This window comes from Hemicordylus capensis, chromosome 4, assembly GCF_027244095.1.
Source record: "Hemicordylus capensis ecotype Gifberg chromosome 4, rHemCap1.1.pri, whole genome shotgun sequence".
NCBI lineage: Eukaryota > Metazoa > Chordata > Lepidosauria > Squamata > Cordylidae > Hemicordylus > Hemicordylus capensis.
Window position 1 is genome coordinate 285,417,186 of NC_069660.1, and position 17,273 is coordinate 285,434,458.

The 17,273-nt window shown below is 43.0% G+C and overlaps 1 protein-coding gene across 1 annotated transcript in view; it reads right to left on the minus strand.

Moving 5' to 3' along the window:
• The window catches only part of NIPAL2 (NIPA like domain containing 2), a 162,715-nt gene extending 146,974 nt beyond the window's left edge, over positions 1-15,741 (minus strand). The window contains exons 1-3 of the mRNA XM_053313702.1: positions 15,726-15,741; positions 2,565-2,708; positions 1,363-1,445 (exon numbers count right to left, since the gene is read on the minus strand). Coding sequence (XP_053169677.1) covers positions 1,363-1,445; positions 2,565-2,589 — 108 coding nt within the window. The 5' untranslated portion in view covers positions 2,590-2,708; positions 15,726-15,741. The remainder of the gene's footprint in view (positions 1-1,362; positions 1,446-2,564; positions 2,709-15,725) is intronic.
• Positions 15,742-17,273: the final 1,532 nt, after the last annotated feature.

A 17,273-nucleotide genomic window follows, 5' to 3' on the forward strand; every position in this document is an offset into this window, starting at 1 on the left:
AAGTTAAGGATCTCAGCATTTGAAGCAGGTAGGCTAGATAGGAAGTCAACACTCATGCAGGGATGGTAGGACAGAGAACATGCAGCCAAGGCTAAGATATTTGATGCAGAGCCCAGCCTTAACTGAGGCTCCATGTGACATCTGGGCTGGCCCAGAGAATAACTCAGCTGTCAAGGTGATCTAGATGAATCTCAACGGTAGTAGAAGTACATAGGAAAAGTGGGACAGAGTTTAGTGAGATTACTACATCGTGTTGCCTTGGGATAGGTGAAGTAAAATATGCTGTGTGCTGGCAATAAAAATGATCCTCAGCCATTCCAGAGGCCAAGCCAACACTGCCAGAAGCCCTGATCAGACTAAAGGCCCATTTAGTGCATCATCCTGCTTCCCACGGTGATTGGCCAAATGCTTCCAAGAAGCCCACTAGCAGGCTATGGAGGCAATAGTCCTCCCTTACTGGACCACATTTGTGAAAAGTCTGTTATAAGAGGCAGTCCATACCTTACAGCAGCAAGAGACAAAGTCAACCCTTCTACAAACAGATGAAAGACAAAATTCCAAAATGGTGACATGCTTGCCTAAAAAGAAATAGACAGATGGACACAGACACACAAGAACATAAAAACAGCCCTGCTGGATCAGGCCCAAGGCCCATCTAGTACAGCATCGGAGCATCCTGTTTTACACAGTGGCCCATCAGATGCTCCAGGGAACCTATAGGCTGGAGTTGAGGGCTGGCCCGCTCTCTTGCTGTTACTCCCCTGAAACTGGTATTCAGAGGCCTGCCTCTGAAGCTGGAGGTGGCCTACAGCCCTCCGACTAGTAGCCGTTGATAGACCTCTCTTCCATGAAGTTATCCAAACCCATTTTAGAGCCATCCAGGTTGTTGGCTGTCACCACATCTTGTGGCAGAAAATTCCACAAGTTGATTATGCGTTGTGTGACAAATTACTTCAATTTGATGGACCTAAATTTCCTGGCAGTCAATTTCATAGGATGACTCCTGGTTCTAGTATTATGGGAGAGGGAGAAAATTTTCTCTCTATCCACTTTCTCCACACCATGCATAATTTTGCACACACACACACACACACACAAACATGAGCAACAAGCATGGGAGAGGTGCTATGCTGGGCTGAACAGGGGCAGTCGCTCTCTCCCTGCTAAATATTAGAGTTCCCTGCTTTTAAAAGTGCCTCTGCTCAGTCAGCAAGGATTAGCAGAGATCATTCACAGTTCTCATATCAGCACTCTTAGATCTGCAAAACCAATAACCTCTATACTGAACTCACTGTAAGTTGTAACTAGAATCTGGTCCTCAAGGCAATTCTGGATGTGTAGTAGTTCTGGGTGTTCACCCACCTGTGATTTCTTTCTTTCTTTAGAACTGCTGTCTTCCAGTTGGATTTTTCTCCCCAGAGGAGTGGTGGAACTGGAGGTAATCCCTGCCAGAAGAAAAATGACTGAGGAACAGCAGTTTCAGGGCAAAGGATTTGGGCAGGGGCCAGCTCCTGCTTCCCACCATGCTGTGCTTACAATTGCCTCCATTTCAGCCACGGTGTCATAAAACTTCTGTAAAAGCCAAGTTTGGTCTGCCACTGTCATGTCTAATTTGACCCACACCAAGGTGGTAAACCTGCATTTGGGCTATACCACTTCGGCCTGCAGGTGGGTGCTCAAATGAATGAATGCTGCTCCATCCCCCTGAAATTATTTGTACATAAAAAACTTGCATGGTAGGGAGAAGGCTAGCCTAGAAAGTTGTCTTTGTTTCACATGGAAGAACATTCAGTTATGGGAGTCCCTTTCTGCAGTTTGGTGGTGCAGCCCAGACTCACGTTTACAACACTGGCGATATCTAGGCCTGATTAGTTGCATGCTGAATTTATTAATGAATACAAAAACCAAACAGTGAGCAGTTCAGAGTCAGACAATTTTGTCAATACTATCTGCCAAGAGCGCTCACATGTACCTGATGATCCTCTATTAACTTTATTATGGATATTTGCTGTAATAACTCACAGGTCTGAATATCTTTTGACTTAACAGTTGTGTGTGTGCCTCATTCCATAGGGGAAGAAGAAGAAAAGTGTGTGTGTGTGTGTGTGTGTGTGTGTGTAGCTGATGGAAACCATATTGATGGTAGTAGGCAACTTATTTGATTCCGAAATGCATACCATTTTACTTGCTTGGAGATTATGGTCAGCTGCCATTTTCCTGTTATTTTTAAGTTACTGTAATATATATATTTCTATGTTGATTTTATTTCAAGACCAGTATGATTGCATGTTCACTGCACAGCTTTCTTTGATTGGAGGGACTTGCGTCTGTATTATATCACTGACAGCTACAGCATTTACTGCACAATGGTATAGAGGGGTCATGATTACCCAGAGAAACATAAATGTGTATGCACTTACTGGCTTATTTAACTTGGAAGCTCACTGTTAGGTATGGCTGCCCTGAGCGTTATAATTGGTATAAGAAAAAGCTGCTCAAGGAGTGCAATCAATTTAAAATATATAAAGAGAAACATGCATGAGTAGGCAATCTATCGTACTTGCCTTCTGAGAGCTGGCTGATCCACATTACATCGCTTTAAGCAATAACCATCTCTTACAAGACTTCTTGGACCCTGTGTTGTATTTTATCTGACAATATTTTGTTTTGTTAATTAGAAGTTTGTCCCAGTGGGGATCCTGTAGAAACTGGGGGGGGGTGGAGTCAGAAAGGAAAGAGAAGGAAAGGAGGAGAAAAATTGAGTTGTTGCTGAATAAAGTTAAGCAAACATAAGATTGCTTTGTGTTTAAGAGGCAAGCAGTTATAAAGAATTTGGTGGTGAGATTTTGAACCACCTATACATGTGAGCCTGCAAAGCTTGTGAAGGTTCCTGCATCTTCATTTCACTGCATTACTGGGCCTACGTTCCTGGATTGTTGCTTTCTACTATTACTGATGATGATGTTTTATCCAGCTTTCTGGCCTGCACAACCCCTGGAAGTACTTTTTCCTACTCTGTTGTTCACTGGATGTCCACTGCAGCACGACTCAGATCCCACCATCAGGTCCACCCCAGGAGAACCGGTTCTTCTCTGGAAACAATGGAGATCCTGTTTCTGCAATTACCTCCTCACTATAGAGACCCCTGATCAGAGGCGTATCTAGGGGAAATAGCGCCTAGGGCAAGCACTGAAATTGTGCCCCCCTGTCCAAACATATGACACCCATCTTTCAGATAACTTTACTATAATATCAGCTCAAAAATACAAGTCAAGCTCGCTAATCGTTAAAAATTTCAAAAACTATTTAGCAGTGGACGTAGCCAGACCAAAAAATGCTGGAAAACTACAAATTTCAGTATGCTGGGGCTCATGAAATACCCAAATACTATGTGGAGGTGTACTTGGGAAACTAAACAGAAGTGTCTGTCTAATTGTCTACTATGCACTGTAGCATCACTATTACATAAGTTTTAAAAATAAACAGGGGCGTATCTAGGGTGAGGCAGGCAGGGCACGTACCCCATGCACCACTTGAAGGGGGGCGCCATTTTAAAAATAATTTTATTTAAAAAATGGCCACCGAAAACAAAATGGCCACCATGCATGCTCAAATGGCCTCTGTGAGGCCCTAGACCAGGCATCCCCAAACTGCGGCCCTCCAGATGTTGCTGAACTACAACTCCCAGCATCCCTAGCCACAATTTATTGTCGCTGGGTATGCTGGGAGTTGTAGTTCAGCAACATCTGGAGGGCCGCAGTTTGGGGATGCCTGCCCTAGACCATGCCAGGCCTCGCGGAGGCCATTTGAGTATGTACGGTGGCCATTTTGTTTTCAGATGCCATTTTTTAAAAACCCAAATATTTTTTTAAAATGGCCACCACACATGCTCAAATGGTCCCTGCGAGGCCCTAGAGGCCAGCGGGGGGGGGACTTTGCAGAACCCCCCACAGCCTTTAGGAAGCCCCCCAAAGGGGTTACAGGTAAAAAAATTTAAAAAATAATAATATAATATGTCACTGTACACATATTCAGATTGGCACTATGTACAGAGAATCAGGGCTTGTGAATACTGAACTGAAGCTTATGAGCTAGGATTGTATTCATTTGCTCTTACTTTGCTTCTTGTGATAAGTGAGTTAAATGTGATGTCTTAATTATATGGCTATTAATGGTGAGTTTGTCTTTGAATCAGTGTGAAATCCTTAGGATTAAGACCCACTGGGAGTTTCATTCTCTCTTTCTCTCATTTTAACTGTCTTTCTGAAATACTAAAATATATTCTAAGCAGTGACACAGTTTACTCTGCATATCATTTAACTATTTTCAGAGTATCTGGGAAAAGCCAAATTCTCCATTTATTTTTAAAACTTATGTAATAGTGATGCTACAATGCATAGTAGAGAATTAGACAGGCATTTCTGTTTAGTTTCCCAAGTACACCTCCACATAGTATTTGGGTATTTCATGAGCCCCAGAATACTGAAATTTGTAGTTTTCCAGCATTTTTTGGTCTGGCTACGTCCACTGCTAAATAGTTTTTGAAATATTAAAAGATTAACGAGCTTGACTTGTATTTTTGAGCTGATATTATAGTAAAGTTATCTGAAAGATGGGTGTCAGATGTTTGGACAGGGGGGCGCAATTTCAGTGCTTGCCCTAGGCGTTATTTTCCCTAGATACGCCTCTGAAAATAAATGGAGAATTTGGCTTTTCCCAGATACTCTGAAAATAATTAAAGGATATGCAGAGTAAACTGTGGCACTGCTTGGAATATATTCTAGTATTTCAGACAGTTAAAATGAGAAAAAGAGAGCAAGAAGCTCCCAGTGGGCCTTAATACTAAGAATTTCACACTGATTCAAAGATAAACTCACCATTAATAGCCATATTATCACATTTAACTCACTTATCACAAGTTTTTGTTGTTGTTTCCCTTCTTTTTCTTGTATTTATGCTGGCCTTGGGCCGAAATAAACAAATACATACATACATACACACTTATCACAAGAAGCAAAGTAAGAACATATGAATACAATCCTAGATCATAAGCTTCAGCTCAGTATTCACAACCCTGATTCTCTGTACATAGTGCCAAACTGAATATGTGTACAGTGACTTATATTATATTAAATTTTAATTTTTTTTTTTACCTGTAGCCCCTTTGGGGTGCTTCCTAGAGCCCATGGGGGGGGGGGGGCTGAAAAGATTACCCCTCCCTCCACAGGCCTCTGGGGCATCACAGGGACCATTTGAGCATGTGCAGTGGCCATTTTTTAAAATAATTGGTTTTTTTTTTTTAAATGGCCGCTGAAAACAAAATTGCCACCGCACATGCTCAAATGGCCTCTGCAAGGCCTGGCATAGCCTAGGGCCTCCCAGAGGCCATTTGAGCATGCGCGGTGGCCATTTTGTTTTTGGTGGCGGTTTTTATTTTTATTTTGAGAAATTGTGCCCCCCTTCAAGTGGCGCCCGGGGCACGTGCCCTGCCTGCCCTACCCTAGATACGCCCCTGCCCCTGATTTTACTCCAGCAAAGCAAAAGGCTATATTGCTTCAATATCTTTGGCCCTGAAGGCCAAAGAATATATACTCATTTGCCCTTTCTTACCAACTTGAAAGGGGACTCCAGCCCTTATGAAACTGCTCTTCAAACCTTAGATGATCATTTCAACCCTACTTTAAATGTGATTGCTGAATATTACAAGTTCTATTCTAGATCCCAGTTGCCTAGTGAATCTATCGATCAATATGTCAGCCACAGCATTGTATGCCTTCAGTGTAACCTGTGAGTTTGCCAACTTTACTGATGAACTGATCAGGGATCAGATTTGTATGAAAACAAACTGCTCCAAACTGCATTAAAAAACTGCTACTGGAGTGGAAGCTTATCTTGGACAAAGTTATAGAGATGGCTAGGAGGGTGGAAAATGCTCTTTAGAGGAGAGCTGGTCTCTAGGTAGCAAGCATAACTTGTCCCCTTTGCTAAGCAGGGTCTGCCCTGGTTGCATATGAATGGGAGACTACATGCGTGAGCACTGTAAGCTATTCCCCTTAGGGGATAGAGCCGCGCTGGGAAGAGCATCTGCATGCTTGCATGCAGAAGGTTCCAAGTTCCCTCCCTGGCATCTCCAAGATAGGGCTGAGAGAGATTTCTGGTTGCAACTTTGGAGAAGCTGCTGCCAGTCGGGGTAGACAATACTAAGCTAGATGGACCAGTGGTCTGACTCAGTATATGGCAGCTTCCTATGATCCTCTTCAGTGTGCCAAATTGCTCTCTTTGGTACCCCAAAACCAACCTCCTGAAATCCAGGCTGTTCAGTCTAAATCCTTCCAATCCCAATCTCATATGGCACTGGCCCAGAAAGTGGCAGCACTCTGCCCACACAGCAGATTTTGCTCTGTCCTGCATGGAAGGTCACTTGCAACAGGTGCAATAAAATGGGACACTTTGCTACGGTTTGCAGATCTGCTCTCCACTCCATTACTGATTCATCAAATGATAAGGATGAGGCAGATGAACCACTGCTTCACAGTGTTTTAAGTGTAACAGACTTAGAGGCTGCTTCTCCACACTCTCAAGTTAAACTTAATGGCCACAAAATGCTGATGATGGCTGGTTCTGGTTCTCCGTACACTATCATTTCCCATCTGCTTTACAAGAAACTCCTTACTATGTCAGATCTGAACCTGTAGCCTTCAGACACCCACCTACGGAGTTATGGAGGGCCCCCTATCCCATAAATGGATACATCAATGTTGTCCTGGAATACAAAGGATGTACTGCAGAAGGGAAAGTGTATGTGTCACAAAAAGGAGTCTCAATATTGGGCTGGAAACATCAGAAAAAATATATGGATCGTGTTAGACCCAAATAGCATGGAACCCATATTACAGATAATGGAGCATCCATACACTGATCTGATTTCTTTGGTATTTTTGCTGATACTCCTGGCACTGCCAAACATTTCAAACATAAAAGTCAGTTGAAGGCAAATGCAATACCTTTACAACACAAAGCGAGGGACGTACCCTTAGCATTACACCAACCACTTAAAGAGGAGCTCTTAAGAATACGGCATGCTGACATCATAGAACCTGCTGATTCATCAGAATGGGTCTCTCCCATTGTTCTTGTGCAAAAATCAAATGGTACACTTAAAATGTGCGTAGATTTTGTTGGGAATTCTCTCTGTTAAGAGATACCTTTCTATTACAGCAGAGTGCACAGAGGCAAAACACAGCAGAGTCTGCCTAGGCATGCATGTATGCTGAGAGTAAAAGAAACTTGGAGCCAGTTCATAGTTTCAAATCAATATAAGGAGTCTTTATTGGAGAACTCCATTCTAGATAGGAAAGTGGAGAGATAGGATCTCTAATCTAGCTAGCTAGCTGGATGCAGAGGGATGTTTTCTGCATCTCTGCACACATGGTCCAGGGAGAGAGGAGTGTGTGTGTTGCAAGGGAGAAGAAAAGGGAAGAGGAAGAGGCAGGAAGGAAGGAAGTCCCTGAGAGTAGCAATCTACATATCAAAGGGATAGTGTCAGAGCAGTAGAAAAGGGATAACCAATGTCTTGACCCCTCTAGCTCTCTGACTCACTAATTTGTTCCCCTCTGTCATTCAGACATGAGACAGCGCAGAGTCCTTCACTTCCAACAGATTTAAGAGATGTGAACTCCAACATGGTAGTGGATTGCCATCCATTACCCAGTATCAATGAAATGCTTCTTACTCTGAAAGAGGCCTCCATGTTCACAACTTTGGCCTTGTCTTCAGCTTATCATCAAATTCCTCTGCTCAAATGTTCTCACAAATTCACAACCTTCATTACCCCATGGTGTCTTTTTCAATTCAAAACACTACCCTTTGGATTAGCCTCCTCAGCTTCAGTATTTCAAAGAATGATGCATGCAATTTGGGGGGCTACAGATGGCATCACTTACTTTCAGGATAACATATTAGTGTGTGGCAAAACCATTGAAGAGCATGATGCTAAATTGACATAAGTCTTAAGAAAATTCTGATAACATAGACTTAATATCTCTGCAGAGAAATGTCAGTTTTGCACACTCTTGGTGATGTTTTTGGGTCACCAAACAAGGCTGTTCACATGAGCAGCCAAATCCAGACTTGAGCAGCCTTGGCTGGTTTGGCTGCCTGTCTGATGCGCCGGGATTGAGGCCACTCCTGGCACTGGCTGCCCCAAAAGTCCATTTAAGTCTGGGCTTTAACCTGGGTTAAGCACAAGCATGCCCTTTACCCCTGGTATGGGGTTGCATGTGTGTTTGGGCTGCATACAGCCCGAGCAGACACAGAGTTGGGTGCCTAGAGCACCTGACTTAACAAAGGAATCCCCAAATGCACCACGCTGCTCACACAATACATTTTGGGATTCCTGGAAGTCGGGACTCAGAGCAGCACAGATAGTGTGAGTGTGTGATAGATCATCAATCATCTAGGGGAAGGTAGGTTCATCCCTGCTTTCCCCCATCCACTTACTCTCCCCAACCCAATCATGGTTACAACCTTAACATCTCAGAGTGGCATATATACCAAAATAGAATTGGTGAAACCTATTCGGGAAGCACCAGAGCCACACAACAAGGATACACTTTTCCGCTGATTTTTAGAATTCTGCGAGCATTACTAAATCTGTGAGACAATTTGCCTCCAAAGTTGCTCCATTGTGTCTTCTTTTAAAAAAGAATGTAGCATTTAACTGGGATGCATCCTGCAAGGCTAGTTTTCAGACTATCAAATTGGCCATTGGTGAAACCCCTGCTCTCACTTCTTTTGACACCAGCAGACAGATTATTGTAACCACTGATACTTCTGAATATGGTTTAGTTGCTGTCTTGACCCAGGAAAAAGGGGACAGGGAAGTTACAGTTATATTTGCTTCCAGAGTGCTTACTGCATCAAAGAAGATGTATTATGTCATTGAAAAAGAAGCTCTAGCACATTTCTGAGTGGTGAGGCACTTCAGGACTTACTTGTGGGCAGAGAATTCACTTTATGGTCAGACCAAAAATCCTTATCTGCTTTATTTACTACTCGGGGATTTAGTTGAGCAACCCCAAGAGTAGCCAAATGAATCACCAGACTTATGGACTTTGATATCCAGGTGGAATATCTGCCAGGTATTCGTAACAGAATTGCAGATTGTTTATCAAAACTTCCAGTTCCATCCAGGCCAAGAGGAGATCCCAAAAGAAGAGGATGGAGGAGTAATAACTACTCAAACAGCTGCATCCACTAATGGAGTGATCACATCTTCTGAATGGAAAGCAGCCCTCCGTGCTGATTAAGTGCTTACTCAGCTTAAACCTTACATAACTAATGGATGGTCATGCAAAAACAAGGTACCTGAACATCTTCAGCCATACATGCATGTAGCAAGTGAGCTGTCCCTTCTCAACAAGCTGGTGTTGAGACCACCTGGGCATGAGCTCGACTAAAAGGCAAATCAGAGAAAGTATTTGGTGGCCAGGTATAGATAAACACATTGAAAATACAGGCACTGTATGACTTGTTCTATATGTGACAAATCGCAGAAGACTTTTACCACCTCTTGACTCCAGTAGAGTATCCCAATGGTCCATGGGAAAAACTTGCTCTGGATGTAATGGGGCCTTTTGATAACCAACCCACAAAACAAAGATCTGTTATAGTAATGGTGGATTACTATTCCAGGTGGCCAAAAGTTTCATTTGTTGACAACATTACTACAAACAAGGTGATCCAGTTCATGGCTCCAGTTTTTGCAACAGAAGGTCTTCCTAAAGAACTAGTGACTGACAATGGGACACAGCTTACCTCATCTGAAATGGAGCGATATTTGCACAACCATGGGATAAAACACAAGACTATTTCCTTGTCCCATCCTCAAGGGAATGGCTTAGTGGAAAGAATGAACAGATCAGTGATAGAAAGTTTACAACTGGCTACTATGCAACAGCAACCCTAGAAAGAGGCAATCCATGAAACTCCATTTGTTTATCAAACTACTCCTCATTCTACTGCAGGAAAATTACATTTTGAACTACTTAAGAGGATGCAAAGCTACCCCCAAACATACTCAGTAGCAGCAACTGATAGGACTTTCCATGCCATCCCACACTGAGGATGCAAAGATTCATGATCGAGTAGGGAAGAAGCAACAAAAATACAAATTGTATGTGGATCAGAAATGGGGTGCGAAACGGTGAACATTTCAGGTGGGGTACTTTGTTCGAGTACAGCTACCTTATAAAGTGAGAAAGGGATGTTCCTGATATTCTGGGCCAAAACAAATAATTGAAATCCAAGGATATTGTATCCTAATGGGTGATGGAAAGAAATTGTACAGTTTGAGACTTTCAAGCATGTATATTATGAGAAAAGAGGGGAGGGAGTCTGATCTCAAGAGAGAAACTGGAGAGGAATTTGATCTTGCCTCCAGTTTTGACCTCACAGGGGAGGCTGTTGAAAGTGATGGACAAACCTCTGTACCAGAAAACAAATCACTAACATCTCCTTTGCCAGAGACCCCAAGAATTAGGAGAAGTGTGCATGACAGGAGACCACCTAAAGACCTCAAGACTGTCAACAGATTTTAAATCAATTGAATTCTGGTTGTTATAAAGGGGAGGGATGTGTTGTATTCTATCTAACAATATTTGACCTTTTTACTTTATGCTCCAGTGATATTTATTCACACAGAGTATAAGTAACCCCTAGTAATTGAATTGATCCCTCCAGCTACTGGATTGCATAAATCCACCAGTTTGTGTATGCGTCACTTTTCTCCGTGAACAGCAGCAGTCAGGCATTGTAGAGAGGATTTTTTCCCCCCCAGTAGCCATGCATATACACACACTGTATAGGTATTTACAAATCCACTTGCCATTTGCAAGTGTCCCCAGCTCTCTGGCAAGCAGGACTCCTAGCACCAACAGATCTTCTCCCCAGAAGTCTCATTTCCAGTGCTGTGAGAAACAGCAGGATTCAACAGAAGAGAAGGGATTGCTGGTGTCCACAAGTAATGGCTGGCTAGTGAGCTAAGCCCAAATTTGTGAATCCGTGTGTGTAACTTGTAACTTTAGAGCTGTTTGAAAAAATAACCGCTGATATTAGCTTCAAAGCCTGCTAGTAATATAAAGTTCCTGGGTTCTGAGATGTAGCTCCATTTCTGAAATATTCAGTGGCAAAAATATATGTTTCTCCCTCTGAAGAGCAGACTTAAAATGGAAGCTTAGGAAAACTGATAAACCAAAAGTAAAATGCAAACATTAAACCATTCATGTCTTCAATAGTCAGCACAGTAAGATCTACTCTGCTCTCTGACATGAAATCATAAGAAGAATAGAAGCCTTTATAGACATTCCAGGTATTGTTTTACGACCTTTGAATTGAACATTTTGCCTTAAATCTGCAGTTTGCAGAGTGATTTTCCCCCTATGTAATTTCTGTGCCTTTACAATCTGATGATACATTACAGTCAAGTATTTCCAGGTGATGCATGTTACTAAAAGGGGATTTTTAACTTGCTGTAGAACTGCTGAGGAGTGAATAGTGAAGTTGCCAGTTTTTAGATGACATCCAGTTATACAGAATTTCAGGATGGAGAAACCCCAAGCAGACTGGGAAGACCTCAAAAAGGGTGAGAATAATAGAACATAGAGTCAGTGGGGTCTTGCAGGCCATCTAGTCCAACCCCCTGCTTGATGCAGGAAATCCAGACCTAGAGCATTTCCAACAGATGGCTGTCCAATCTCTGCTTGAAGATCCCCAATGAGAGAGAGCCTACTATGCCCCCTAGGTAATTGGTTCCATTGTCAAATTGCTCCTACCATCTCCCTTGTAATGTAAGCCTATTAGATCTGGTCCTGCCTTCTGGGGCAGCAAAGAGCAAGCATTTGCTTTCTTCTATGTGCTGTTCTTGTGGTCTAGCAAGCATGGATTGTCACATTCGCTAAGCAGGGTCCACCCTGGTTTGAATTTGAATTGGAGACTACATGTGTGAGCACTGTAAGATATTCCCCTTAGGGGATAGGGCTGCTCTGGGAAGAGCATCTGCATGCTTGCATGCAGAAGGTTACAAGTTCCCTCCCTTGCATCTCCAAGATAGGGCTGGGAGAGACCTCTGCCTGAAACCTTGGAGAAGCCACTGCCAATCTGTGTAAACAATACTGAGCTAGATGGACCAAGGGTCTGACTAAGCAGAAGGCAGCTTCCTATGTTCTTCATCCTTTACGTATTTGAAGAGTGCTATTATGTCCCACCCCCACCCCCCACACCGCACCCTCAGTCTTCTTTCTCCAGGCTAAATGTAACCATCTCTTTCAACCTTTCCTCATAGGGCTTGTTTTTGTTTGGCTATCTTCATTGCCATCCTCTGTACTCATTCCAATTTGTCTCCATCTTTCTTAAAGTGCGACACCCAGAACTGCACACAGTACTCCATGAGTTCTCTAATTAACATGGAATAAAGTGGAAGTCTTAACTGGATAAATAGGCAACAAAAATAGGTATAATGTAAGTGCATGCTACACATTGGATCAAAAATTCCCAATATCACAATTACACTAAGGGCTTTTGGATGTGTTTATTTTAGTGGATCACAAGCTAAGAAGAGCCATTAGGAGAAGTCTGTAGCTCAGTGGTAAAGCATCTGCTTTGCATGCAGAAGGTCCCAGGTTCAACCCCTGGCATCTCCAGGTAGGTAGGGCTGGGAAAGAGTCTTGTCTGGAAACTTGGAGAGCAGGTGAGATATCAAAGTAGACAATGCTGAGCTAGAGGGATCAATGGTCTGAATCAGTATAAGGCAGCTTGTTTATGTACCTATGATTTGAGCGGGCTGTGAATATGCAGGAGAGAGCTCCAGGGGTCATGATACAGTGTACAATGAAAATATCAATCTCCATTGTGAAAAACGGCAGTGAAAATATCAGTGAAAAACTGGCTGACATATGGTATGACATTCCATCTGCCTTGTAACAGAACATGCACTCAGTTACACAAGAGTGCTCTTGTGCACGATGCAAGAATTGTGCAAATGCAGTTGTGTGATGGACGGCCATTGGAAACAATTCATCACACAACTGTGTCTGTGTGCATGTTTCTTTACAAGTCAGACGGAATGTTGCACAATGTATCAGCGAATAAGTCCATGTGCAATTATTAGGAAAGGGACTGGAAATAAAACAGTCCATATAATAATGCCTTTGTAGGTTGGTAGTCACCGTAATTGTATATTGGTTTTCCATGGATATTGCACTTAAAGAGATTCACAAGTGAAATGACAAAAATAACAATTATATTTGACAATCCACGTTACATCACTATGAAACACAACAATCATATCAAAGCAATAAGCAACAAGATATAATAAAATGATCATATGCAATTCAGCTGGTAATAAATGCAATAAAATGCATATGCATTTAGTTTTGGCATTTAGCAAATAATGGATATGCTTTTTATTAGGCCGCCTTTAATTGTGCCCCCGCTCTAGCTAATACCCATCAGTCTGACTTCCTAAACACATAGCACAATCAGACACACCCCATACCAGATTTTATTCAAATCTATGGTGGTGGTGCCTCATTTGGAATACTGTACAGGTCTGGTTGCTCAGTTTCAAAAAGCATATCATATTGCTGAGAAAAGTGCAGAGAAGAGCAATCAAAATGATCAAGGAGTTGGTGGATGTTCCTTGGCAGGAGAGACTATGAGGCTCTTCTCACGATCCATGAGAAGAGCCTCTAAGGGGTTAGCTGGGAGAGCCGGCTTAGCCCCCTCTCCCTGCACATGAGCAGGGAGGGAGCCCTGATTGCCGGTTCTGTTACGGAGCCGGCAGGGGCTGGGAGGATCAGGGGCCAAGCAGCCCCCAGAAGCTCCAGCATGCCCTGCGCGAGTGCGCAGGGCATGCTGGAGAGACCCCTGAGCTAGGAGGCTGCTTTTCAGCCTCCTGGTCGGGGGTGTACTCGTGAGTTGCTGCGGCACAGAGTCACGCCGCAGCAATTCTCGATCCGTTAACCTGGGTTAGCAGAGCACTCGCTCCGCTAACCTGGGCTAAGGGGCGAGCTACTTAAGCGGGCTAGCTGCTTGTAAACCACTGGGCTTGCCTGCAAATAATGGGGCTAGGCTCTCCTAGCCTAATTTTTTTCTGCTTGTGGGAATTGCCTCTATATAGTTTTGTGAAACTGGAGCATTGGTTTTTTGGTTTTGTTTTTTGTTTGTTTCTTGGTGGGGGAGTTGTTTTCTTTTTCTTTTTTTGATAGAGAGACGGAGCGAGAGAGAACACAATGGATGGGAACTGTGTAGAGGGAATGGATAGAGAGATCCCTCCCAACCTTATAATAATAGCATTCAGGGACAGCCAATGCAACTGTTTAGCATTAAGTTCAGAACAGCTAAACCTCCTTCACACAAGCTATTCACTGCTGGTATTAGTGAGGGCCACTAGCTTAGAGGGCTTTAAAAGGATAATAATAAATTCACGGAGGAGAAAATAACAGCAATTCTTATTAATGATAGCTAAATGGGGCCTCCATTTTGGGGGGCAGTCTATATGCTTGTGAAGGCTGGTTGCAGAGGATAATCACTGGGGAGAGTCCATTGCCCTCCTCCATTCTTGCACCCACTCCCAGCTCCTTGCTCTTGCTCTGTATAAACAGAATACTGGCTTTTAAAAACTTAAACCCTATTCAGACAATAGAACTATTTCCACTTTATGTTCAGCGCAATAGAATCTGTGTGCAGTGTACATACAGACAGAGCTGTATGCACATGCAGTTATTCACACATTATGTTCACTGCACATACAGTAAAACACTTCATATCTGTAGCCCACACTTGACATGGGCTGCACTCAGGATTACTTTTAAAATGAACATGTGTACAGTCATTCAGACAAAAATATGTACATGTGTACAAACACTTGAACATGCACACAAGGACTGGGCTATACATGAGTAGAGATAGGGCTATGAACATTGGTGTAGGGGGGAATGTATGTTTCAGATATTTCCCCATGCTACAGTCCTTTCCTGTTGTAGGGGTTTGTTTGTTTGTTTGTTTGTTTATTTGTTTGTTTTGGTTTATCCATTCCTTGATCCAGGCCAGTGATGAAAAAAACCTTTATTTGGGTCTGGTTTGGGCCTAGTCAAGTATCTAAGCTAGGCCTGTGAGTTATGAACTTCAGTACTGCTGCAAGGGTTGCTATGGTAACATAATGTATCAATATGCTATTTGGAGGGAATTGAAGGAATTGGGACAACATATAGACTGGAGGTTAAGAACTGCTGGCAAATGGTGATTGGTGCATGCTCTCAATGTTACTAGCTGTATGGTCTGATGTTTGATCTTTACTGTAATTTGGTAACTGGTTATGTTATAAGCTCCTGAATAGTGGGAACTTTACAATCCTTACTTTGCATAATGCTGAAACTTTGTTCTATTATGATTGGTTCAGTTTGCTCTAAGCCCCTAATTGGTGGGTCTATGTTTGCGTTAAGATCTGTAACTGTATAAAGCACTCTTGCAAAGTCTACTGGGTGTACAGACACCCGGCCGGCATTTGGGGTGTGCCTGGAACTGGCTGGCCTGGTTCAGTTTGAGTCTGGACTGGACCCAAACTGGACCAGGCCAGTTCAGTCTGGCACCCCCTCGAACCCCACCCCCCGGTTCGGTCCGGGGGGGGGAGTGTTCGCAAACTTTAAAAAAATAAATAAATTCCTTACCCCCTTTATGGGAGTTGTTGGAGGAGGCAGGGCGGTCTGTGGAGGTCCCCCCTCCCCCCACTGGCCTCCCTTTATGCTGCCACCGGCCGTTCGGCAGATGCCAATTGCACCTCCAAAATGGCCACCACACTGGAGGGGGAAGGCCCGAATGGGCCAAAGAGCTGGTTGAACGGCCGGTGGCAGCATAAAGGGAGGCCGGCGGAGGGAGGTGGAATCTCCGCAGACACACACACCCCGCCGCCTCCAACAACTCCCCCAAAGGGGGTACGTAATAATATATAAATAAATATCCTCAAACCTCCCGAACAGTTGGGAGGTGTTCGGTCCGGGGTCGGACTGAACGGGATGGTTCGATGTCGAACATGTTCAACGTTGAACCTGTTTGCACACCTCTACCCAGCATGTCATGATAATAAACCTTGAACCTGATGGATGGTGTGGCCTCCACTCATTAAACGAACTGCTGGAGATGTCTCCAACACCAGCTTTTAAATGGTGCTTTAGTTACCTTTAGTCCAGTCCTGGAGCAGAGATGGGGCTAACAAACAACCAGCAGCAAGAGCATTGAAAGCCGTCTGCACTTGCCTCTCTGTGGTTAATATCTATTTCATTAAACTATTAATATTCCCGATTCTGCCTTGTCCTTGTCTGCCACAACTCTTTCCTCTGGATTCTACATCTATCAAGGTTAAAATAACAGCTTAACCTCATCCTTTAAAACCAATTCAGACAAAAGGTCGTAGAGTGGACTACCAAAACATTCTCAGACTCAGGTTTTGGTGAGCCTCCCAGAGAAGAGAGGTGTTTTAAAGTTTTATTGATAGTAATTTTAATTTGTTTTTACATAATTTTTAGGTTTTAGTTCTTTGTTTTAAATTGTAAACCGCCCTGAGATTTTATATAAGACAGTTTAAAATTAGATAGATGGATGGATGGATGAAGGTTGCTCCATAATTGTGTGGCATTTGTTGAGCATGTTTTTCTGAAATCCCAGCCTTAGCATAAATCCCACAACAACACCCAATGTTGCTATAAAATTGCATTTGCTTTTGTTTCCAAGGGTGCTGGTTAGCTTTGTGAAAAAACCTAGCGCTTTGGCTAAGTGAAATGGCTGCCTCTTGATAGAACCTGACTTGCATTTGAGATCAATCTCACTTTGTATTCACACACCTTTACCAAAACCAAAATCACAGGAATAACCTCGGAGCTCAAAATGATCAAATAAGCTTCTGTTATGAAACGGGAAGGTCAGAAATTGGAAGAAGCTAGGGATCTTTTTAGTGAAAAGCTTATGCTGTTCTGTTGTAGAATTGATCTGCAGTGTAGGTTTACAATAGGAACATTAGAAACCACAATGAAATTTAAAAGAAAAAGGCATACAGTTTTATATTAAATGTGTCTTACACGACTGTGATGTTTGTAGTAGCTGCTGAAAAAATCCACAAGAAATGTACTTTCTATGGCTGTATAATGCTGGGGTGATCATCTTCTATGCGTGTAGAACATTTTGTCACTTTTGCAGAGATTTTGTATGTATAATTGGACTTT